Genomic DNA, 26,290 nt, shown 5'->3' with positions numbered 1-26,290 from the left:
TGCCACAAATGTCAAGTTTATGCTGACAAGATCCATGTGCCTCCACATGCTCTCAATGTTATATCTTCCCCATGGCCCTTCTCTATGTGGGGCATTGACATGATCGGAAGAATTAAACCAAAGGCTTCCAATGGACATCGTTTCATTCTAGTGGCAATTGACTACTTCACCAAGTGGGTTGAAGCTGCCTCCTATGCCAATGTGACCAAGCAAGTGGTTGTCAAGTTTATCAAGAATAACATCATCTGTCGATATGGTGTTCCCAACAAAATCATCACTGACAATGGTTCCAATCTGAACAATAGAATGATGCAAGCTTTATGTGAAGAATTCAAGATTGAACATCACAACTCTTCTCCTTACAGACCTCAGATGAATGGTGCGGTTGAGGCCGCTAACAAGAACATCAAGAAGATTGTTCAGAAGATGGTCACTACTTACAAAGACTGGCATGAAATGCTACCTTTTGCCTTGCATGGTTACCGTACTACAGTGCGCAGCTCAACCGGGGCAACCCCTTTCTCTCTGGTATATGGTATGGAAGCAGTTCTCCCTCTGGAAGTGGAGATTCCATCTCTTCGTGTGATCATGGAAGCAAAGTTAACTGAGGCTGAATGGTGTCGAAGTCGGTATGATCAATTGAATCCGATTGAAGAGAAACGTATGGATGCTATGGCTCATGGACAGTTGTATCAAGTGCGAATGAAGAATGCTTTTGACAAGAAAGTCCGACCTCGAGAATTCAAGGAAGGCGAACTTGTATTGAAACGAAGGATAAGTCAGCAACCCGACCCAAGGGGCAAATGGACACCTAACTATGAAGGTCCTTATGTTGTCAAGAAGGCCTTCTCTGGTGGTGCTTTGATTCTCACACACATGGATGGTGTTGAGCTTCCAAATCCTGTTAATGCCGATATAGTCAAGAAATACTTTGTCTAAAAAGAAAAGAACAGCGTGGTAGGTCGAAAACCCGAAAGGGCGGCCTAGGCAAAAATGCGCTTCCCGGTGGATCGAAAACCCGAAAGGGCGATCCAGGCAAAAGTTAGGGACAAAAAATGAATATGAAAGAGCTCGCTGAGATTGTACGCAACTCAGGCAAGAATGAGCGCCTCGATGAGCCGAAAACCCGGAAGGGCGGTTCATGCAAAAATGAGGTTGACAATAAAAGACAAGTAACTATATCTGGTAAATCACCATCACCCCTTGGGGCACCTGCGACTGTCAATGATCTTCTTCATCAGAGGCTTCTGTACTTGTGAATTCAAAATTTCTATGAAATGTAGCGGTCATCGTGTTCAATGTATCACCAACCAATAAAATTACCATTTTCCAAGCTTTGTAAATCCGTGGAGTCGTGCCCTTGGCTGACTTTCACTCTTCTACATCAATTTGAGCCTTTCTGTTGTTTGAAATTCTATTTTTCTTTCTACTTTCAATGCTATATACAAAATATTTTCCTTCTATTTGATAATGTCAATGTCTGAAACAAACATCTTTGAAAATTGAAAAATCTTTTCCTGTCTATTTTTGAAAGCAAACCTGAGCAACAGGGTACATTTCAATGAAACATGCATGAATGAATGAGTGTCAATGTCTATTTCAATAACATGTTACAAGCAGGTTACTCCCCGGGATGATCTGTGGTCAATGGCAAGAATGAAAAAACAGAATGAAATGAAAAGAAAAAATGAAGATAAAAAAGCTCGCTAAGTTGAAAACCCGAAAGGGCGGCTTAGGCAAAAATGAGCACCCCGCTGATTGACAACCTATGAAGGCAATTCAGGCAAAAATGGGGCAATGAAAAGAATCTTATCCCCCGGTGAATCGAAAACCCGAAAGGGCGGTTCAGGCAAAAATGGGGTTTGAAAATGAAAAAATGAAAGAATGAAATATTGAAAAAGCATTGACCACAGATGCGAACATCCAATGTTTACCCAGCACTGACACGCCTAGCAACGGCGACCTGTATCCACGGACTTTCCGAAGGTCCCTCTTCTACAAGTTTTATTGCCCTCAGCCATGGTTTCGATACGTCTCCCAACGACGGTATCTCCAAAGAGGTTTTTTCCCTGTGAATATGTTGCAGCACGAGCCACTACGTGCCCAATCTTCCAATGTCTTGTCTGCCTTTGTGAAATTTCTCTGCCAAGTTGCCAACCAATCATGCATTTCAAGCATTCATACATGCATAATCATGCATTTTACGTGCTCATGCATCCAATAATCTTGCTATATCATACATACATGTTGCATATCCAACTTTCAACTGCCAAATTCAATCAAAGTTTCAACTGTCAAACTCAATTCCAACTGTCAATTCCAATTTTAAATTCAACTGTCAAATCCAATTCAATTTCAATTGTCAAAATTCAAAGCAATCTCAACTTCAATAACAATTCCAGTGTTGACATACAATGACAATGTCAATGTCAATCTCCAATTCCAATGTTGACATCCAATGACAATGTCAATGTCAATCTTCAATTCCAATTTCAATCCAATTCCAATGTCAATTTCCAATTTCAATTCCAATGACTATGTCAATGTCAATCTCATATTCCAGTATTGACATCCAATGACAATGTCAATGTCAATCTTTCAATTCCAGTATTGACATCCAATGACAATGTCAATGTCAATCTTTCAATTCCAATGTTGACATCCAATGACAACGTCAATGTCAATTTTCAATCCAATTTCAATGTCAAATTCCAATTTCAATCCAATCTCAATGTCAATTGCAACTTTCCAATATCCAATGTCAAATTCAATTCCAATTTCCATGTCAATGTCAATTTCAATTCCAATTTCAATGTCTATGTCTATGTCTCTGCCAATGTCAATTTTCAATTCAAATCAATGTCAATTTACTCTTGGGCCAACAAAAATGGTCATGTCAATTTTTCAACTCAAATCAATGTCAATTTACTCTCAATTTACTCTTAGGCCAACAAAAATGGTCATGTCTATTTTTCAAATCAAGTCAATAACAATTTACCCTCAATTGGTATCTTGTTAAGCCAGACTTTCAATTGGTATCTCATTGCTGGTCAAGTGCCGGGTTCAATCCAAAAAAGAACCACTTGTACCTGCTTGTATGCCTGTGCTTCCGGACAAACGGCAAGTTCGATAGAACAGTTTGTACCCAGCTTATGCTTTGTTATTGGTCAAACGGCAAGTTCGATAGAACAGTTTGTATCCAGCTCATGCTCTATTATCAGTCAGACGGCAAGTTCAATCTGAAGAACAGTTTGTACCCAGATTATGCTTTGTTATCGGTCAAACGACAAGTTCGTTCTAAGAGAACAGTCTGTACTCTCCCACATGATGTGGTGATAACCCAACAAGCAAGTTCGATCCAAAGAAACAGCTTGTATCAACCCTTTTGTCTATGTCTCCAGCCAAACGGCCAGTTCAATCCAAAAGAACAGTTTGTGTCTGCCTATCTGTTTGTATCTTCAACCAAGTGTCAAGTTCGATCCAAAGAACCGCTTGTATCTGCCTATATGTCTATGTTTCCGGTCAAGTGCCAAGTTCAATCCCTAGAACAGCTTGCACCTATCCCTTGTTTTTGTATTCCTTGGTCAAGTGACTAGTTCGACCCAAAGAACAACTTGTACCCTATTTTCTACTTCCTGGCTTGTCTACCCTGTCAGTGTCTATCTGAATCCCCAGTGACATGATAGGTTCCATAGACTCCAGTTGTTTGTCTTGCATTCATAATCAAATATTGCATAACATTCATGTTTTTGAAAATCTGAAAGCGTATTTTTACGTCCAAAAATAGTGCAAATGTTAATATTTAAGTATCTTCGTCCCGTCAACTCTAAGACTTCGTCTCTTGACTCTCCGGACAAAGAAACTTAAATAGGGGCAGCTGTTATACCCTAATTTTGGACCTAAAAATACTAACTCAATTTTTCTTTTCTTGCATTACAAGCTATTTGAACTATCTCTGATCAGTTGCATCTTTCTCTGCATTTTATTTCAATTGTTATTTGCAAAATTCACATGTAAGGGTATTTTGGTCATTTCCTATGTCAAGTGTCTCTCAGTCTTTCAAAATTTTGTTTGAAGTCCTTTCAAGTAGTGTGAATAAGTCTTTGTTTCATTCTATGTCAAAATCCATTTCAAAATTTGCATCTGAAGTCATCTTTGAGTCAATTTTGCCCCTAAAGGGCATTTTAGTCTTTTCAAATGTCAAGTCACTGTTTAAATCCTAGAAGTTGTCTCTGAGTCTTTTAATCTTGCTTGTATAAGTCTTTGTTTCATTTTCCTTGTTAAAAATCCATTTTAATTTGCATCTGAGTCATTTTTAGTCGTTTTTAGCCCTAGGGGCATTTTGGTCATTTCACACGAAATTTCGGCAGAGAGAGGTTACTTTAAAGTACCTCATTTAGGCCATTGGTTCGTTTTAGTCCGTTTTGTCAATTTTATTCGTTCCACTTTACGTTATTTTCCAATTACCAATTTTAATTCATTTTATTTTTTATTTTTAGTCCTAAAATTCCTAAAAATTGTCTTTTAGTCCTTTTGTCCAAGTCATCAGGTCTGTACACGTGTCAGTTGCTCATTTGTCCATCTGTCCAAAAGTTTGTTACAAGGTCCAGTACAGGTGGCAATATTCTATTGGTCCAGAAGCTACACTTGGCAGCCTATAAAAGGCCCCAATCATTGCAGTGCCATTCAGATTCCAACACCTCATCACAAACACTTCACAATTTCTCTCTCTGCTCAGAACAGATCAAAACCGTAACAAACTCTCAAAAAAACTCAAGAACATGATGAACAAGTTCATCATCTTCAAACCCTAACCACTTTTCCAGAATCACAATACACACAAATCCTTTCAAATTCGCACCAATTTCCATCGATTCAGCCACAAGCAAAACGAATTCAGCAAACATTTCACCAAATCAGCCCTAATTCAACAAGTATTGAAGGTTCTCAGTGATTCTTTTCCAAGAATCATCATCATCGAACCGTTCTCTCGCAATTCAAGCATATCTGCGATCACGAGAGAAAGAGATCGAGGAAGAGAAGAAGAGGATCGCAGAAGCCAGCACAGAAGCACAACAAAATCTGAAACCCTAGGGTTTCAACACAAGAACTGAAGCATCAACGCAAGAGCGCAAAGAAGAGAAGCAGATCGAAAAGTTCACAGAAGTCAAAAGAAGAAAAACCTCCGAAGAGTTCGTCCTCTCTCTCGTTCAGGTACCAAATCTTTCTTCCCATCCTGTTTTCGCTCTTTCGTTATCAATCATAGCAACTTGTTTCATATACGTGCTTTTTCTTCGCAAATCGACGTAGAAAGGAGTGTCACAGAAAATCTTTCTTCAAAAACATCGTTTGAAAAGAGCTAAAAGCAAAAGAATATCAACGTCGTGTTTAATTTTTCCCCGATCTACGTCGATTTGCAAGTCCTTTGAAAAAATGAGCCTCGAAATCGAAGAGAGGAGGTCAGGAGCTATAGAAACATGTGTTTAAGTCTGAGTTCTGGGCGGTTTAGGGCTCCGACGCGGCGGCGCCACCGCCGGCCACCGCGTCGGAGGAAGGTTGAAGATGACCGGCCTTAGGTCGGAGAAGAGAGAGTCTGCAGACTCTCTCTCTCTAAGAACTTTGTAGAGAGAGAAAGAAGTGAGGATTGTGAGGGATTCCTTTGTATTTTGCTTATATACTAGCTCTGTGATTCCACGCGCGCGCGTGCACTGCAGGTCCATGTTCCCCTTGCTTTGAAGCCGTTGGATCTAGGGTTTTAGAGGTTCTGGATCGATCCAACGCCTCCAAGGCCCTTGGATGATCCAGATCCAACCTGTGTTTGGGCCTGGGTCGTTTCTTTGGGTTTTTCTGTATTTTGCTTGTTTTCTTGCTATTTGTCGCACAGTCTTGTGTTTTCACACCCTCACCAGTCCAAATTTCTTCACAAAAATTTCTAATATTTTTTCTAATGTGTTCTTGATATTTTCTTTAACATTTTTGTGATATTTTTTTTGTGCTAAAGCCTCTGAAAAATAATTGAATCTTTTTTTCTTATTTTTGTTAGAATTAATAATTTTCTTGCATTTTTTTAGTCCAAAAAACCTTTAAAAAATTTCCTAAAAAATTCATATAGGTTTCTTGATAATTTTGTAGCATTTTGTGGTAATTTTTACATGTCAAAATTGGTTAAAAAATTAGGTGTCAATTTTCTTGCTATTTTTGTTATATTTTGTGCTAAAAATAAGTGGATCTTTGCTTGATTTTAATCCAAATATCCTGATGAATATTGGTGACCTATGCCACTTGAATTCATAGGATTTTAGCTACTGTTTGTGTTTAATTTTGTTGCATAATTGTGAATTTTGGTAGGTTACTTAGCTTACAAGTCATTAAGTAGTTAAATAATGTAAATATGTTTCAAAACTTGTTTTAAAATGTCAAGTAGATCAAGTAGCCTTAATTCCCATTCCAAGCTTGTTTCTAAACTTTAAAAATGTAATTGGAATGTGAGGATTATAGGTCACTTGGTTCTTGCATTTTATGAACAAATTTTGGCCATGTTTGCACTTATTTTCTACCTTTTTACATTCTAATATTTCTCTTACTTCATTTCTTTGATATTGCCTTATGCTACTAATCTTTTCCTTTCATATTTCATATTCACCATAAGCATCATCATTACATCCCATTTTCATCTCTATTTTCTTTCTTGCAATTTAATTTGTACCAAAAGTTAGAATGTAAACACTTAGGAAATTTTGTAATATTCTTTCATGCTTTTAATTTCTTGGCAAAGAGGCCATAGAATGTATCTAGGTATGATGTAAAGGACAATGGACTCTAAAAATGTACACCGACACAAGCACCGACACATGCACACACATCACTATATAGCTAGAATATGCATGTTTAGATATATGCTTAGGATTGTATGTTTAGATGAATGCCTAGGACTTATACTTAGAAAAAACCCATTTTTCAAACAAATGTGAACAACTTCACTCAAACCTTTTCCAAATAAACCTTGGGATCCAATATCCCATTGAATTTTCTTTTCCTTTTTCTTAATCAAATTTCAATGAAAATAATCAAACTTTGACTTCTTTTGCAATTCACTAATCCAACCTCACTATTTCCTAATCTCATGCCCTTGAGGCCTCTTTCTATTCTTCAAAATCCAATTTTCAAACTTAAAATCAACCAACAAAAACAAAAACATTTTTGAGAGAGAACTACGGTGGATTTGATCCCTTAATCGGGTACGTAGGCAAGGAATCAAAATTCCTTCAATTCAACTAAAATAAAAATCCAAAAACATTCTTCTCCCTCCAATTCTTCACTTAGAACATTCTTAGGTTTAATAAACATTTCCAAATAGCATTTAAAAATAAAGCGCGCGCGTAGAAATTAAAGACGGTTCCTATAGGATACTATAGTCGTTATGGGTGCCTAACACCTTCCCGTAGCGAAAACAACTCCCGGACCTCGATTCTCAAGGGTTTTGCTTACTTTTTCCCTTCCCAAGAAAAAATGAGATATCAAAGGTTAGAAAGGTTCAAACGTAATCAATGTTTGACACCCGAAAACCAAGATAAAACACAATGATGCAGAAGCAAACGCTTCAATCCACACTAGCACCATAAGCAAACGAATCAAAGGCTAGAAATCAGTGATGCTCTCCACCGAACACAAAAGGCAAATTGATGATTCACTACAACGTGTAGATTAACCAAGAAATCGATCAAGAACATCAAATCTGATAATCCGTTTCGCAAACGAAAAAAAACGAACTACGGTGAAACATGACAAAAACAGATAACGAGAAAAATGAATCGAGCATTAGATTGAATCCGAAATTGGATTCTAACTAATAAATCGGACCAGAATCAAACAAGAATTGCTAAACAGAATCGCGAAAGAAATCGCACGCGAGAAACAGAACCCTAAGATTTGGGGAAAATGGTGAGAACAAAATCTAATCGAATTGTGACCAGAATCGCTAATGAGAAGACACGAAAAACAGAATTGAATCAAAAAGATTGGATGAAATTGAGATCAAGAAGAAAAGATAGGATCTAGAACGACAAAGAAGGAAAACAGGGAAAAACTGATTTTCTCGAGAAAGTGATAGAAAAAAAATGAGAAGGAAAAAAAAAGGGAAAAAAAAATGAATGAGAAAATTTAATTTTCTCAGGAAAATGCAGCGGAAAAATTGTTCAAGGTGGATACCAATCATGCTCTGATACCATGTTGAGAAACATGGCATCCATGGAAAAATGGAGAGAAAACTATGTGAAACTTTGTATTGATATTATTGAACAATCTTACAAATGAGAAAGTTGCAATAAAAGAGTACATCAAAGCCTATTTATATGAATCCACTAACTAGTAACTAACACTTCTTATCACTAGCTCTAACTAACTTCATACTTGACTATTAAGTAACAACTACACCCACTACTAACTATCATTATTCTTAATACATGGTGTCGTCTTTCTAGTGATAAATTTGGGTATCCATTGTTTAGGCAAGGTTCTTGTCGGATAAGGAATGACATGTCCATGACGGATGAGGTTTATTGTCCGACTGATTATGTTGCACGATCTTTGGAGGAGTAGGTGCAATGATATTGTTGTTGTCAATTCGCGTCTCCTAGGTTGCTGTTTTGTCTGGCGCATGGATGTCACTGCTTGAGAGCATTAAATGTGAATGAGGTGCATGTACTTCAATTATCTTCCTATGTGATGCAAGCATGTGTGTTGTCTCAGGATTTTGTAGAGCGCGGTTATGTTCATCCACAAATTCATGAATAACAAACTTTCCATTCTTATATACAAGGGAAATTATTGCTTTGCAATTCGTTTTAGCCTCAACATTGTGGATCTTAACAAAATGATCACTCTTGCTTACTTTTTGAAGACATTCCTTAGAATAAACAAACCTACATGATGATACAGTGTCGTCATTCTTATTCTTCTCGGATAACATTTTCTAACTTCAAAGTTGACCCGTACACTATATGTGAGCCAAATTCATAAGCCTCATCCATATTTTCAAATGTTATTTCATTCATATAAACCTTTATAGGAATAATTGTGTAAGGATGGGAGATTATCCTCTTGTCATGTCAATGTGGTTTATCCAAATGTTTGAAATCCGTTCTTCATGGGGATATTAAACAATTGATGAATTTCAAATTGAGTAATGATATGAATTGGCGCAATGTCTTGTCGTTTCTTGTGGAATTAGAGGAATAAAGAAATTCATGATGTGAATTTTAAGAGGTCGATTCATCAAGCACAACATGTTTTAAAGAGTGTAAAGGATTACTATGTAGCGGATAAGGCTAACAAACTGGTGATTGAAAACCCAAGTTGTGTGGTGCTTATTGGGCAGAAACCTACACTGGTGCTTATAAAAAGTTGCGTAATTATTGCTTAATGAAAAGTAACGACTTAGATTTTCAAAACAAAATTCTACTTTTGGATTACATCAGTGCTTCGGAGGCACCTCTTAGTAAAACCTTAAAACAATATATATTTATTTTTTGAAGAAAAACAAAATATATAATTGTTTCTCAATGTTATAATAAACGTGGGTATATGAATTAAAAAAACAAGAATGTGTGTATATTTATTCCCCATCCATCCATCCATTTATTCAAGGTTAATAATTACCCATGTAATATAGGTGATTTCTGGTTTACCCTTTATAATTTTTTATTTTTTAGATTCCAACCTTGTAAAATACAAATTCTCCAAAAATACCTCCTGACCTCGTCTGACTATGCAAATAAGCTTACGTGGTATATTAAGTCGAATTTTTTGATTACATGACACGCTGATTCTATAATTAATTTTGTTTTTCATTTTTTTTATTACATCATACATACATATAATTTTAGGTTAATACCTCTTTTGGTCCCTGTAATATGAGCGAATTCCGGTTTTAGTCCCTGTAAAAAAAAATTTAGATTCTATCCTTATCATTTCAGATTCTTCCACTTTTAGTCCCTCACTTAAACATGTCAGCATAATCTGTCTACGTAGCACGCTGACTATATATATTTTTTACTTTTATCATTAAATTTATTTCCATGTAGCTTTTCTATGATTTTATTCATTAAAAAAAACATTATTAAATTAGAAAAATAAAATTGACAAAAAAAAATAGGAAAAAAAAAACACAATACAACAAACCCTCTTCATCTTTTACAGGAAATTAACCCTTGTTCATCTTCCTCTTCATCCCTTTCTTTGTTTCATATGTTCTTGTTTCAATCCAACCCATCTCAAACCCTCTTTTTGAGGAAACACCAATTGTCATTCTCATCTGCTGAACAAAAATTAAAAACACTTTTCTTCATAAACACATTCATGATTCTTCTTAATTTTCCAGAAACCTAAATATAAACTCATTCAATGTTTCCCAGAAAAAATCAATAGAAAAAAAACCATTTCGAATTTTAGGGTTTCGAATTTTTCCCGTCTTCATCTTCCAAAAACCTAAACACATATATGGATTGTGCGTGTATGAATATCCATTTGCAATTTTAAGGTTTCGAATTTTTCCCCTTCTTCATTAGAATCTGGGTTGTGAGTAATTTTTTTTGTTGTTGAGTGCTTTATTCGATGGTGTGTTGGTGTTTGACGGTGGGTTGTGGATGGTACGGCGGCGGTGAGGTCGGTTCCGGTTGGAACCTCGCGTGCCACTAAGTGGGCTTCAAGGAGTTTTGGCTAAAGGAGAAGGTGAAGAAAAGCAGAGGGAGAAGATGAAGATCAGAGAGAAAGAGAGGGAGAAGATGAAGATCAAGAGAGAGGGAGAGAGAGATTATAGGAATGAAAGATTAAAAAAAGTTTTTATTTTTAATCTGTTTTTTTAATTTATGTTTTTTAATTTTAAAGAATGAAAATAATTATAAATTCTAGAGAAGATGAAGATCAAGAGAGAGGGAGAGAGATTATAGGAATGAAAGATTAAAAAACGTTTTTATTTTTTAATCTGTTTTTTAATTTATGTTTTTTAATTTTAAAGAATGAAAATAATTATAAATTCTAGGTTGATTAAAAAAAATATTAAAATTACACACTCATCATGCCACGTAGACAAATTCTGTTGACAAGTTTAAGTGAGGGGCTAAAAGTGGAAGAATCTGAAATGATAGGGACATAATCTAAATGTTTTTTTTTTTCTTCAGGGATTAAAACCGAAATTCGCTCGTATTATTGGGATAAAAGAGGTATTAAACCTATAATTTTTTATTTATAATTCAAAAAACTTAAAAGCACAAAAAAATTCCGAAACCTCTCTGCCCCCCAAATCACAATCTTCCTTCATTCAACTGAACACGCTCCGCTGCTACTTCAATATTCATCTTCGAAGATGATACTAAGACCAAGCGCATGGATATTTCAAACGGAATTGCTTTTCCCACCCTCAAATTCAACCACCACCACCAACAACAACAGAAGAAGCAAAGCAACAACAGTAGTATGCGGCCTCCGTTCATGCAAAAACAAGAAACCACCTTCAATGGTAATTTCCAAAGAAAGCGTTCAAGTTATTCACGCTCTCAAACTCGCTAAAAATTCCGAAGAAAAACTCAACCAAGTTCTCAAGTCTAAATTGCTTAGGTTATTGAAGCCTGATGTTTTAATTGTCTTGGCTGAATTGCATAGACAAAACCAACTCCATTTATCTCTCAAGGTAAAAATCACAATTAAAACCCTGTTTGGTTAAGGTTTAAGCACTTATTGCATAAGTGATTATCATGTACATGTTATTATGCACTTATTTTATTTGAGGTTATTTACTAATATAATTTGAGAGAGCTTATAAAAATACTTATGATATGCCTATAAGTTGTTTGCAACTTGTTTCTAATAAGCTATCTAGGACGGCTTATGAAAACAAACAACTTATAACTTATATGAAAATTATATGGCTTTATTTTAGGCTTAATAGCAGTTTTAGCCCCCTAACTTTCCCAAAGTTGCAGTTTTGGCCCCTAAGACCAATTTTGACTCGGTCTACGCTGACGTGGCACCTAAGTGAGGTGCCACGTGTTATTTTTTATTTTTATTTTAGCCTTGGGGGCCAAAACTGCTACAATTGCAAAACTTAGGGGGCGGTTTTGTAGTTTTTTTTCTTAGGGGGCGAAAACTGCTGTTAAGCCTTTATTTTATCTTTTGATAGATAAATATCTTATTGATGAGAAATTATATGACTAACACTTAATCAAGTTGTTTATCCAATTCCAAACAAAGCCAATATCAAACTATTATCTTATTAGCTATAAGCTTTTTTCATAAGTTATTCTGGAGAACATGTGAAAATAAGCTGAAAACTACTCACGGACATGTCAAAAACTGTTTTCTCTAGTTTTTTTCAAGCAGTCTAAGAAGTTTCTGTGCTAATAGAGAGACTCAAATAATTCAATTCAAACACCCTAATTACACTAGTGACTAACTATTTTTTGTGCGTCTAAATTCTCCGTTCTTATAGAAAATGATATCCAACTAATTAGAAGTTCTGCTGATAGTTAAGTTGCTAGAAAATTATTTCATTTAGGTATCAAACTCATATTCAACTTTAATAATTTGATCATAGTTGACGGATATTAACCTATAAGTATTACGTAGTACTGACACTTAAAAGATTAAAGGTCTTAGGATTGAAGGTGTGTTTGGTGTCACATGACACAACATAAGCAGTCACCTTCGATCATTTCTATGTCTGTTGTCAATGTATCTGTCAATGCTTTACATGCATTAACAACTTGCTTCCAATTAACTAGGATGGGTTATGGAAACAACTTATAGCTTATATGAAAATGATATGACTTTATTTTATCTTTTGATATATAAATATCTTATACATAAGAAGTTATATGATAAGTGTTTATCAAAACAGAGCCAATGTCAAACTATTATGTTATAAGCTATAAGCTGTTTTCATAAGCTATTCATGATAACATGTGAAATTAAGCTGAAAACAACTTACACACATGTCATTAATTGTTTTCACAAGTTTTTTCAGATAATCTCACAATTGTTTGTGCTAATAGTGAAATTCAAATAAGCCAATTCAAACAACCCTAATTAGAGTAGTGACTAACTATGTTTTGTGTGTCTAAGTTCTCTGTTCTTATAGAAAATGATATCCAACTAATTAGAAGTTCTGTTGATAGTTAAGTTGCTAGAAAATTATTTCATATAGGTATCAAACTCATATACTAATTTAATAATTTGATCGTAGTTGAAGGATATTAACCTATATGTGGTACCGACACTTGAAAGATTAAAGGTCTTAAGAATTAGGATTGAAGGTGTGTTTGGTGTCACATGACACAACATAAGCAGTCACAAAGTATTACCGGTGTTTATGTGTGGGTATCATGTCTGTTGTCAATGTATGTGTCAATGCTTTACATGCATTAACAACTTGCTTCTAATCAGTTAGTTACCAGTAGCTAATAATTCTAACTACTCTTTCTCATTATTTTTTCATTTTAATTTTGGATTTGATAATTGTAACATAGGTTTTCGAGTTTATTATCAGTGATGAGGAAGCTGGGTATGATAAATGGCTGCTGCCATTGTATTCTGACACTATATTGTTGCTGGGAAAGAACAAGATGATTGAGATGGCGGAAGAGATGTTCAATCAAGTTGTGGAAAAGGGGTTGAAACCAGATACGAGGTTGTTCAATGAGATGATCGGGGTTTATTTGCAAGTTGGTAATACGGAGAAGGCGATGGAGGTTTACAGATCCATGAAGGCTTCAGGGTGTTTGCCGGATTCATTGACATTCACTATACTGATTAGGAATCTAATGAATAATGGAGAACATGAACTGGTTGAAACTTTGAAAAAAGAGAGTTTTGACTATGTCAATAAACCTGATAAATTTGTTCAGAAAGTCCAGCTGAAACATGTGAGTTTTCAAATTGTATGGTGTTATGTTGTGCAACTATTGTTTTCTCTTTCTCTAATTTTTTAAGTGACATTTTGGAATTATACCTTATAGTTTGTGATGTACTTGTAAATTTGTAGTGTCTTGTATGGGAAGAGTAATGGAATTAGCTAATTTTGTAAATTTGTTTTTCTGTTTGTTTCAGCCAAAAAAGAGACACGTCAATCTGGTTATCTAATTTCCTGCATTGATGGGGTTCTACTTATACTGTTTCATTTTCATCATTTCTACTGGAGGAGATTCACACTGGGAGCATTCCAGACATTTGAGCTACAATTTCCAAATTACTTTTATGCTTGTTGGCGGCGACTGCCAATTTCGGTTGTATTGATGTAGTGTGTGAATGTGATAGGTACTAACTGGCATGGTTAGTTAGTTGGTTCCAATCTATATACTAGTGATGCTGCACCGTTGATAAGATCATTTGTACTTTTGAAATGAATATTAATAACAATGAGAAATGGTTGTTGCAGCTCAAGTTATTCTGTTTACGATACGCTCTTTCCTTATTGCGAAAATAATGGTGTAGAATTTTAGCTGGTAGCATTCAGAATAAAAGTGCTGCACTTGTAAAAATACCTGTCTGTGTACATTTGCAGTTTTAAATCAACTAAGCAAAGCATCGTTGACACAAAATAATACAAGACAATCCAAATCATCAATATAATTGAAAATTAAATGTCTCCTAACTCCCACTGGTGTTTGACGAAGACACATGCATCAGTTACCTTCAACCATTTGTATTTTCTCAAATTGTTTTTGGTGTTTATGTGCCGATATGGTGTATATGGTGTCCAGGTATGTGTTAATGCTTCACGTGCATTAACAACTCACTTCCAGTAGCTAATCACTCTAAGTCTCTTACCACTCTTCATTATTAATTGAAGCATAGGTTTTAGAGCTTATTATTAGTGATGAGGAAGTAGGATATGATACATTGCTGGAACAGTTGTATTCTGACATGATACTATTGTTGGGAAGGAACAAGATGATTGAGATGGCAGAAGAGATGTTTAATCGGGTGGTTGAAACTGGAAACGAGGTTGTTAAATGAGATGATTTTATTTGCAAGTCGGTAATACGGAGAAGGTGATGAGAGACTCGTGTCATCTCAGGGTATATCCAATATGGACTTGGTCGAATGGTAGCCCCTCTTATTTTTTACAAGTTTTATAAATAATTGGGTTAATAGTGCTTTTCACCCCTGTAATATAGGCCATTTGCGGTTTTCGCCCCTGTTTTCATTTTTTAATTGGCCACGTGTAAAAAAATATTTCCACATCAGATTTTATTTTTAAAATATTTGAAAATAATTATTAAAAAAATAAAAAAATCCAAAAAATCATAAAAATATTCAGTTTTTTTTCCAAAAATTTAAAAAATCGAAAAATATTTTTTAAAAAATTCAGAAAAAATATTAAGATTTTTTCCGAAATATAAAAAAAAAACAGAAAAATAGTCATATTTGTTCAAAAATTTTAAAAATTAGAAAAAAAACTATAATTTTTTTTTAAATTTAAAAAATTTGAAAAAATAAAAAAATATAATCAGATTTTTTTTAAAAATAAAAAGATTTTAAAAAATTCTGGAATTTAAATTTCAAAATAAAAAAAGTAAAATTACAAAAGAGGTCAGATTTTTTTTTAAAAAAATCTGAATTTTTTAAAAAAATTTGTATGCAAATATAGAAAAAATTCAGATTTTTTATTCGAAAATTTTATTCCACAATTTTAATAAAATATTGGGAAAAAAATCATTTCATTCCACAATTTTTTTTTTGCCTAATGGTTCTAACAAAAATCCATTTTGGGGCTATCATAAGAATTTTTATTCTCAAATAATATCAGAGGGTTTTCCCATCGTCGTGGAAAGATTTTATAAGATTTATGATTTCTACCTCCTCTAAGGAAGAGCTTAATTTTAGGAAAAATGGAATTTCCATGACTTTTATAAAACCCTTTAAATTTGTATCCAGATTTTTAAAAATTATTTTTTTTTCCCGAATTATTTTTAAAAAATCTTACCTTTTTTTTAATTTTGAAAATTTACTTTTTTTGTATTTTGAAAATTAAATTGCAGAATTTTTTAAAATCTTTTTAATTTTGAAAAAATCTGGTTATATTTTCTGAATTTTTCTAATTTTTTAATTTTTCAAAAAAAAATCTTAAGATTTTTTTTCTAATTTTTAAAATTTTTGGAAAAAAATATGACAATTTTTCTGTTTTTTTATATTTTGGAAAAAATCTTAATATTTTTTCTGAATTTTTTTAAAATTATATTTCGATTTTTTAAATTTTTGGGAAAAAACTGAATATTTTTATGATTTTTTTATTTTTAAAAATAAAATCTGATGTGGAAATATTTTTTTACACGTGGGGAATTAAAAAAATAAAAAATGAAAAAAATGGCAAATCGGCGCCACGTAAGTGAATTTGCTGAGTTGGATGGGGGAGGGGTGTTTTCTGGAAAAAAAAAGTTTTACAAGGATGCAAATTAAACCGAAAATTTTATAGGAGCGAAAACCGAAAATGATCTATATTACAGAGGTGAAAAGCACTATTAACCCTAAATAATTTTTTGAAAGTAATAAAATAATATTTTTGTTCTCGACATTTTATTATATTTTTTTTTGTGTGCGTGAACCATGGACCTAGCATATATTATGCATTGTCCCTACAATTGAGTTAAGCTCAAGATGACATATTAAAATATATTTTTTATTAAAAGGGTAAAGGTTTACTTTTAGGTCCTTTTTTAGAGATTAATATTATACACACTCATATATTTTGATTTTTATTCAATTTATTTTTTTTACAGATAATTAATTTTTATTAGTATGTATCATTCCGTCGAATTTTTTTTTAGTAAGATGTATCAAATTAATATATTATTATATATGCTTTGATTTTGTTTTGAAGAAATTCGTCTAATTAAAAAATTAAAAGCAACTTTACAGCATAGCATTAAAAAAAGAGATAACTCATAATTCAAAATAGCCAATCGTGCATATCACGCGAAAATCTTGTCGCACACTTTGGCAATTTTCTTTGCTTAAACCCTAGCCGCTTCACTCTTTTCTCTCTCAAACTTTGAAGGGTCTTGAATCAAAATGGGTTTCTGTAACAAGATTGGAAACCTCTTGAGGCAAGGTGGTACCCAGAGCACTCAAGCTCCTCCTCCTGTTTCATCCATGCTTAACTACTTGCGCCACATGTCTTCAAGCAAGCTTTTCATTGGAGGCCTTTCTTACCATGTTGATGATCAGTCTCTTAAGGATGCATTTACAACCTACGGAGAAGTGGTTGAGGCAAGAGTTATCACTGATAGAGACACTGGAAGATCAAGGGGATTTGGATTTGTCAACTTCACCACTCAAGAGTCTGCAACTTCAGCACTCTCTATGGATGGACAGGATTTAAATGGCCGAAACATTCGTGTGTCCTATGCAAATGATAGACAGGCTGGTGATGCAGACTTTTAATTTGATGCGCTTTTCTTCCTGTGTCGAGTTCTTGTACTAATTAGTGAGATGTTATGGTTTTTTGTTGTCGTTGTAACATTTTGGTTATTTAGTGTTTTTATAGGTTGTGTTGAGGTGGATTTGTCTTCCTTCCCTTTTGCAACGTATTATGGTGAAACTTCTTAAAAAATGTTGCATGCACTCATTTTAATATATGTACTTCAACATTCTTTCTTCAATCGACTGCTCACTTTATCTCATAATCTTCATCATCTTAGTGTTCCAACCGCAGCTTTATGTGAGTCTCTCTTACTCTTCTTCCTTTTGTATTATTGTGTTGCGTGTGAGGTGTTTGATAATTTGACTCAATGAAAGGAAGCCACTGCCGTGTGAGTATCTCCCAACAAATTTGTTTCGATTTGTGTTTAGTAACATTGCTAAAATGATAAGATGGATTCTTTGATCCTTTATAATCTATGATTAAATGGTTGCGTTATTGATTAGTGATAATTATGCATTTCGCATTGAACTTAGGAATAAAATGATTAATCCTTAAATAAAGTAGAACTTCTCTTTTCGCATTCATGGTGTGCTGTGTGCCTGCTGTTGTGTCTCTGCTAGGAGTTCCCCTACTGTTTTTTGTTGGAATGGAGGGCCTGGCTGGGTGTTTTACTTGCGGCAGGGTCCGTTTTTTGGTTAGGTGCACGGTTGTTTTGCTGTTGGGTTGGTTTGGTGTGGTAGGTCAGGTTGTTTTGGTGTGCTGCTGCTGTGTGGGGGTAGGCCTGGCTATTAGGTGTTTTTGAGTAGCAGGTTTTTTGGGGGAGTTTCCCTGCGAGTGTTTTGGTTTTGCTGGCTAGTTTTGTTGTTGCTTTGCTGTTTTGCTTCTGCTGTAGGGGTTTCTTGAGGTGCGGCGGCTTTGTGTCCATGGGGGTGTTTCGGCCGCTCTTCTGTAGGTTCAGCTGTCTTTGGTGTTGACGCACGGTATGCTTGTGGATTGTCATTTGTATATGCCTGAGTCATTACCCTTTGGGTTCGTAAATTTTATTTAGGGGTGGTTTTTAAGGGGTTTTTGTTCGAGCCGATGTTTGTGTGGCAACCGATTTCCCCTTGTATGTATTTTTTTTCCCACCCGAGCTTATTAGTGCTTCTTGCACGGGCTTGTTGGTTAATAATATTTTTCCGATTCAAAAAAAAAAAAGAGTAGAACTTCTCTTTCATGAATGTTGTGTTCATTAACCGGTGATTAGCTAGTATAGATTGAGGCATGTCTTATTGTATGTGATATAGAAGAAATGCTTTGGTGGTCTTTGCCTACTATTTGAAAGTCATTTTTGCATTCGTTGGTATCGTACGAAGTCATCCATGATAGTGATTATGATCTGTTCAATTTTAGGGCTCATTCTATTTCTATGCATCCTGATAACTTATATGGGCATATGCAGAATTACTGAAGTGTCCATGAAAATAGAACGAGTGCAGGAGAAAAAATAAAGAGCTTGTCCGAGTCTTTAGCACAAATAGAATGTCTGAAGTTATTTAGTGGTTGCCTTATTGCATTTGAAGGTTTTGTAGGTTATTTCTTTGTTTACCCTTTGAATCTCTTTGATATTACTGAATAACAACTGTAGTCTCTTAGATCTACTCAATAGATAAAACTTGGACAAAATGAAGTATATGCAAAATCAGAACAAATTTTTTTAATGAGAAAATGCTTTCGTGTATCTATTAAATTATTTACTCAAACATGATTTCAAGATAACAAACCTCTTTAATCCCTTTTACCAAAATCTAACACATTACAAAATCAAAATGCACCAATTAAGCATCAATTAGAGGTGCCTTCTGAAATCAACGACCACCAGAGAGAATGGATTCAGCAATATACTGCACACTCATGCTTGGTCTAGCCAAAGGCTCTAAATGTGAACACAACAAGCCAAGTTTCAACGCCAATTCCACCTCTTCAGAAGACACATAATTTGTTCCTAAATATACATCTTTTGCCTCAAGAATTTCACCACTTTTTCAACCTCTGTTGTCAATAGCGGCCGCGCCGACTGCTATAGCGGAAAAATCAGGACCACTGGACCAGGCCGCGTTGGTGCGTCTCAGGCCGCGTCAGCGCGTGTCAAAAGTTGAAAGCGGCCAAAGCGGACCTATAAATAGTAAAACAATAACTTGTACTAGTTGTATATAATTGGTATTAGGCATTTTCGATTTTGCTATCCCTTTTATTTCATATTATGAATACTTCATGAAATTTTGAGTAATGTTTAAGGTATTTTAGTATTTCTTTTTGAATAGTATGGTATCTAGTATTAAATTTATTAGTGGCCGCACTACCGAAATAGCGCCCGCTACGCGCCCCGCTCCCGCACCGCGCCAATTATTGAGTTGGCCGCGCCGCCCCGCATTTCTGCATTGACAACAGAGTTTCAAACATTCAAACACATAATCAACTAGAGTTTTATATTCAGATTTTATGGCAAACATAGGCCTCATACCACAAACAACCTCAAGAAGAAATGCACCAAAAAAAAAACACATCAGAAAATTTAGTAGCCTTACCTGTTCTAACTAAGAGTTTTATATTCAGATTTTATGGCAAATAAAAAAGTAGTTGAGAAAGAAGACACACTTTTACCGAGTGTTTTTGAAAACTATAGGATTTGGATAGAAAGCATTGCCATCAAGATATAAATGTGATGATTGGAATCAACTGCATTTATAGATAAAGCAACATAAACACAAGTCTGAGGAACATGATTATAGTTTGTGAATGAATAATGCTTCTGTAGTTCTGTTCGAGTGTTCGGTGTTTATGATTGATAAGATTTTTGTAGAATTGCATGTTGTGCAATCTTTCTACTCTAATGGAGTTAAGGAACTAATAGGGTGAGGGTTGAGTGTTTTTGCGTGATATTCTTATGTTGGAAAACAATTTGTAAACATCTTGGATAATGAGATCTCATTAGAGTAAATATCAAACTCTTTTTCTAGTTTTCTCCTTGGATCTCAATTAGATTATTCTTTACCTAGGGCTTTGGTCAATTTACTCTCAAATTGTTTCATACAGACTATTTTGGTTGAAATTTTTTAATTTCAGTGATCATTTTAGAAGTATGAGTATTATGATGAATGGAAAATTTGAAATTCATCACTGCATTCGTTTGTATCGTATGAAGTCGTCCATGATAGTGATTATGATGTGTTCAATTTTAGGGCTCATTCTATACATCCCAATAACTTAATCTTATATGTGCATTTGCAGAATTACTGAAGTGCTGAAGAAAATCGAACGAGTCGAGGAGAAAAGATGAAGAGCTTGTTTGAGTCTTTAGAACAAATATAATTTCTGAAGTTATTTAGTGGTTGCCTTATTGCATTTGAGGTTTTGCAGGTTATTTCTTAGTTTACCCTTTGATCTCTGTGATATTACTGAATAATAATTGCAGTCTCTCGTCTACTCAAAATAGATACAAACTTGGACGCAATAAAGTATGTACAAAATCAAAACAAAAAAAGTTTAATGAGAAAATGCTTTTATGTAACTATTAAACCATTTACCCAAACATGATTTCACTATTTAGATAACAAACTCTCTTTAATCTTTTTTACCAAAATCTAATACATTACAAAATCAAAATGCACCAATTAAGCATCAATTAGACGTGCCATTTGAAATCAACGACCACCCGAGAGAACAGATTCAGCAATAGACACAGAAGCATATGGCACTGTCTTGTCCTCAACAAATAATTGGTACCCAAAAGTTAAACCAGAAGAAGATAAACTAAGCGAAGAAAAATCTGGCAAAGGTAAACCACACCTGAATGTGAAGTATTTGCCAGATTTTTCATGAAGATAACAACTTGCCAGATTTGGAGATTTCACCTTACTACACCTGAGTAGTATTTGCCAGATTTGGAGATTTCACCTGGTGTGGTTTACCTTTGCTATATGAAGATAACTTACTCTCCAAATACTGCACAACTTGTCTCATACTTGGTCTAGCCAAAGGCTCTGAATGTGATCACAACAGGCCAAGTTTCAACACCAATTCCACCTCTTCAGACACATAATTTGTTCCTAAATGTACATCTTTTGCCTCAAGAATCTCACCTCTTTGCTAACATTCAAACACATAATCAACTAGAATTAGACTGTCATTGTCTCCTACACGGCCTATAGGCCTCCTACCACAAACAACCTCAAGAAGAAATGCACCAAAAGAAAACACATCAGAAAATTTAGTAGCCTTACCTCTTCTAATATGTTCAGGAGCAAGATAACCAATAGTTCCAGCCAAATTAGTTGTGTGAGGATCAGCACCATGATCATGCAACCTTGGAAGACCAAAATCTCCCAATCTAGCATTAAATTCAGAATCTAACAACACATTACTAGCTTTTATGTCTCTATGGATAACAACTTTCTCCCATTCTTCATGAAGATAAACCACACCTGAAGCAACACCTTTGATGATTCTAAATCTTTGACTCCAATTCAACCTCACTTTTGGTTGGTTGTATAGATAGTTGTCTAAACTTCCATTCAGCATGTAATCATAAACCAAAAGTAACTCGCTTTTTCGCCGGCAATAACCATGAAGTTGGACAAGATTCCTGTGCCGAAGACGACCAATACTAACAATTTCCGACACAAATTCCCTCATCCCTTGTGTTGACTCATGTGACACCCTTTTCACAGCAACCTCAAGTTTAGAACTTGGTATCACACCTTTGTAGACTCTACCAAATCCACCAACTCCCAGTAGCCCCTTTTCCCTGAAACCCTTTGTGGCAGAGTATAGATCTTTGAACTTAAATCTATGTGGGCCATATTCATGTTCCCAATCTTCAAGAACCTCATCAAACTTCTTCAATTTGACATAATACATAACCCCTGAAGTTATCATGAATACCAAACTTAGCAAAATCAAAGGCAACCCAACAGTTAAAAATTTCGACTTTTTTTTCTCAGCAAACACTGGTAGTTTAGGAAGTTCAGAGATTTCAAGGTTTTGAGCTTGACCATTAACCTTAAAACTCCAACCAAGAATATACTGAGAAGCTACCATTAACCCTGCTGAAGATGAGAATCCAACATACATTCTATTGTTGAGAATTGGAGAAAGATCTTTGGTCAATGATAACAAAGGTTGTGTTGGTTTATTACTAGCACCAACACTCATTGGAGCTAAAGTAACATCAATCTTTTTCTTCACTCCATCATATTCAATCCATACCTGTATAGGATATCCATTGGAAAGGGATAAATTCCTGAACTGAGCATTATCATCATAATATCCTGCAGGAGTTGAATTAGCTGATTTCAAATCATTGATATCAATACCAACATGGTTATCATTGATATCATCAAACTGAAAATCTTGACGAGTGTCAAGCTCAACACCAAAAACATGGTTGCTACTGCTTCCAATGTTGGAATTGTTAAAGAGACCAAAGTATTCATTTGGAAGTGAATTTGGTAGCTCTTTTGTTTGTGAAATAACCAAACAATTCCATGGCCACTAATAGATGGATACATAGATTTTATGGCAAATACGAAAGTAGTTGAGAAAGATGACACACTTTCATTGGAAGTGTTTTTAAAAACTATAGGACTTGGATGGAAAGCATGTGTTGTATCTGGCCCGGTCTGATTGGCGAGTCTTAGTAAGCCATCTGAGGTTACTCAGCATTGCCATCAAGATATAAATTATAGATCCATGAAGGATTCCGGGTGTTCACCGGATGAATTGACGTTTGCGATATTGATTAGGAATCTAATGAAGAATGGAGAACATGAGCCGGCTGAAACTTTGAGAAAAGAGAGTTTTGACTATGTCAATGCGCCTGATAAATTCGTTCAGAAATTCCAGCTGAAACATGTAAGGTTTCACATTCAGTGGATATGTTATGCAACTATTGTTTTCTCTTTCTCTGTTTTTTTAACTGTAATTTTACTGTTTGTTTCAGCCAAAAAAGAGACATGTCATATGAGGCTTGCTTAATGAAATATTATAAAGTAACCATACTGAAAATGCAAATAGAGTAACCATACTGAAAATCTAATAGTTATGTCCTCTCCTAGATAGTAAAGAATAGAGAATTCTAAAAAAATAACCTAGCACACAGATCTTCTAAACCTCATAAGCATATAAATAAATTATATAAGGCATTGACCATAGTCATTAATTAACCATCATGCAATGACGCAAGATCATACATTACTTCAGAACTACCAATACTCTAATAGCATGTGAGAATTGAGATTGTCTCTCTCTCTCTAGTTCCCAGGACACCGCAAAAACTTTAGATAACATAATCAAAATTGGAGAGGGGCACATAGCATTTCGACCAAAAATTACCATTCCTTATCATCTTGATTCTTGACTATAAGATAAAATTTATTTCAAACAAAGTATACTGACTCACCGTAAGAAGAAAATTGGCAAATATATACACAAGGAAGTCTGCTAAGGCATCGCCTTCGGCTAGTTAATTGTTATATTAGTAACCATACATTAGACTTGAAAAACGTCGAAGTTGTTCATTTGGACGATGTTATATATATAATCGAAAACAATGCCTAAAAACACACATACAATTGTTCAGCAAATAGAAAGAACTACATAACCATAAAGACCATAAACAAAACACTACGATACAAGTATGTCTTATCACTACCACCGCATATGCAAGTAAAGTTTTATCCGTAAAGTCGAAGTATCCATTCACGTTTCCTCTCATTAGACATGACAATAAGCACTTCTCTCCAATCCGGATTCACAAACTTTTTCAAAGCTTTTCCATAGACGCCACACACTTAGCAAGAAAACAATTTGATGTTATGCATGAAGTAGCCTCCACAGTCCTATCGCTATACCTCTCAACTATGTTGAATGTGCATCTCCCATCTGACGTGATGTAGACTCTTGAGAATTACTTGAATTTTCTGCTTCCCACTGCATGTGATGCGCTCCACTTCTTGTAGATCATCGTTTGAACTATCAATTGCATTATTTTTGTTGAATATGATTTCCAAACACTTACAATGGTCGCACCCTTTCTTTTTGAAACAGAGAAGCTTTATCATGTACCTAAAATAATATAAGCATATCAACAATACATAAGCAATATTGACAAAGAAAATTAACGTAAATCTACCAACAATACGTTACAATTAAATTACATTATTAGAATGTTTTTTTTTTTTTGACATCTCATTATTAGAATGTTATTAAGTATGTATCTTTAAAATGTCATATGATCGTAAACACATCACATACTCTAATCCATGCTTAAAAATTAAATGTGAAAGTAGACATCATCAAAGCACATATAAGAGAGCACAAGTTCCAAGCATGTTCATACAAATGATAAAGAACCGCAAAGGCACAAAGAGGAGCAAACAAGGAGGTCATGATACAAATTCATACAATAACCAACTCATAAATTGTATTGATCAGTACCATTTTGATTTTTTGTGTAAGCTTAAGTTCAAATTGGAAGCTCCAAAAGAAAATCACATATATTCTAATGAGTGAATAACCAAATTTAGAATTATAACACAGTGTTGAGATGCAAAATACTTCAGCAAGTGAAACCAACTAGCTTTTGCCAATTTGTGAGAAAGTAAGAAAATGGCATGAATGCCTGTCTCCAGAGAAGTCACTTGGTTGAAGTTTCTCTCTTCAATCTCGAGAAACTCGGTTCGAGTCCCGGCACCCAGAGAAGAAAATGGCATGAATTGCCAATGACCAATCAACATGAACTAAGAATTATGCCAAGATGAAAGCCAATAACATTATGATGGCCAGCCAAAGAAACGTGAAAATAATGATTCAACAAAGATAAGGAAAACCACGAAATGAATTAAAACAAGCAAAGAATAAAATATGGAGAAATAAAAAGATAGTAAATATTATTGTGTTATGTAGTTTGTACCAGAGAAACTGAAGTTTAGATAGAGAAAATGATCCAATATGCCATTCTCATTCTCAAATGCTCCCTCCAAGCAAACACAAAAGAATTGCTGTATTAGTGTGGGAGCTAATGCAGAAATTTGTTTCTTTTAAGAAATGGGTGTGTTAAAGCATCAAATCAATGACAATATCAAATGGAGGAGTGATATTTTGACAACCAAAATCAAACAACTTTAATGACAACCTTTTTTCTCTCTTCTTATTGGACAATAACAATAGAGAGAGAAAAAGGAAGAGAGAGAATAAAAGTATAATGTGAGTATAAGAGAGAAAGTTGTCACAAAAGTTGTTTAAAAGTGGTTGTTCAAATATCATTTCTCTATCAAATGTTACTCTTTTAAAGTAAGTATGAAATATGCAGAAACAAAAAAAAAATATTGAAAAAACGCTAGAAGGAGGGGTTGAACCTCCGACCTTGTGGTTAACAGCCACACGCTCTAACCAACTGAGCTATTCCAGCTTGTTGATAGCAAATCGTAGTTTGCTTATATTGTTTTGGCCAGGGATGTGATACCTCGCTCATACCTGTATTCTCCATGACTTGGTACCGTCAAAAACATTATTTATTTTTTTTGAATAAACCATCAAAAACATTATTAATTCTTTTGTTTTTGAGAGATTATTAATTCTTTTGTTAAAAAAACAAAACATTATTAATTCACAAACCTTTTCCATCTCAGAGGGTATATGAAGATAATATGCACATCTTAAACAAAAGTATTACTTATACTACTTTTTTTTTTCTTCATTTTTGTACTCATTTATTTTCAATCCCATTATTTACTCAACTTTTTTTGTTAGTACGAGAGGGCAATAGTCCATTTTTTTTTTATAAATAAAGTAACATTGGAAAAGTAATAAACACTTTATTGATTATCCTCTACG

General features: G+C 34.5%; 2 protein-coding genes, 1 non-coding gene and 1 pseudogene across 3 annotated transcripts; 2 read left to right on the top strand and 2 right to left on the bottom strand.

The window, feature by feature from the left end:
- Nucleotides 1–11,293: 11,293 nt before the first annotated feature.
- LOC146951122 (protein THYLAKOID ASSEMBLY 8-like, chloroplastic) lies at nucleotides 11,294–14,446 on the top strand. The gene is made up of 3 exons (XM_085747085.1): nucleotides 11,294–11,686; nucleotides 13,521–13,916; nucleotides 14,101–14,446. The coding sequence occupies exons 1-3, from the start codon at nucleotides 11,363–11,365 to the stop codon at nucleotides 14,131–14,133; spliced, it is 753 nt and encodes a 250-aa protein (XP_085603211.1). The 5' UTR covers nucleotides 11,294–11,362; the 3' UTR covers nucleotides 14,134–14,446.
- A 2,486-nt stretch (nucleotides 14,447–16,932) lies between these two features.
- On the top strand, nucleotides 16,933–17,650 carry LOC146951121 (glycine-rich RNA-binding protein 4, mitochondrial-like). The gene has a single exon (XM_085747086.1). The coding sequence runs from the start codon at nucleotides 17,065–17,067 to the stop codon at nucleotides 17,434–17,436; it is 372 nt and encodes a 123-aa protein (XP_085603212.1). The 5' UTR covers nucleotides 16,933–17,064; the 3' UTR covers nucleotides 17,437–17,650.
- A 3,290-nt stretch (nucleotides 17,651–20,940) lies between these two features.
- LOC146951120 (L-type lectin-domain containing receptor kinase IV.1 pseudogene) lies at nucleotides 20,941–23,174 on the bottom strand (annotated as a pseudogene).
- A 2,617-nt stretch (nucleotides 23,175–25,791) lies between these two features.
- On the bottom strand, nucleotides 25,792–25,865 carry TRNAN-GUU (transfer RNA asparagine (anticodon GUU)). Its single transcript has one exon. It is a non-coding gene; the product is annotated as a tRNA-Asn (tRNA).
- Nucleotides 25,866–26,290: the final 425 nt, after the last annotated feature.

Source organism: Medicago sativa, chromosome 2 (genome assembly GCF_051527215.1).
Source record: "Medicago sativa cultivar Bolivia chromosome 2, Bolivia_mono, whole genome shotgun sequence".
NCBI lineage: Eukaryota > Viridiplantae > Streptophyta > Magnoliopsida > Fabales > Fabaceae > Medicago > Medicago sativa.
The sequence above is the reverse complement of the archived record's forward strand: the minus strand, read 5'-3'. Positions and strand labels throughout refer to the sequence as shown.

Excerpts from the sequence above, each read along its gene's own strand:
- LOC146951122 (XM_085747085.1), top strand. The coding sequence starts at position 11,363 with ATGATACTAAGACCAAGCGCATGGATATTTCAAACGGAATTGCTTTTC. Across the intron at positions 11,687-13,520 it reads AACTCCATTTATCTCTCAAG|GTTTTCGAGTTTATTATCAG; the intron begins GTAAAAATCACA and ends ATTGTAACATAG. Across the intron at positions 13,917-14,100 it reads AGAAAGTCCAGCTGAAACAT|CCAAAAAAGAGACACGTCAA; the intron begins GTGAGTTTTCAA and ends TGTTTGTTTCAG.
- LOC146951121 (XM_085747086.1), top strand. The coding sequence starts at position 17,065 with ATGGGTTTCTGTAACAAGATTGGAAACCTCTTGAGGCAAGGTGGTACC.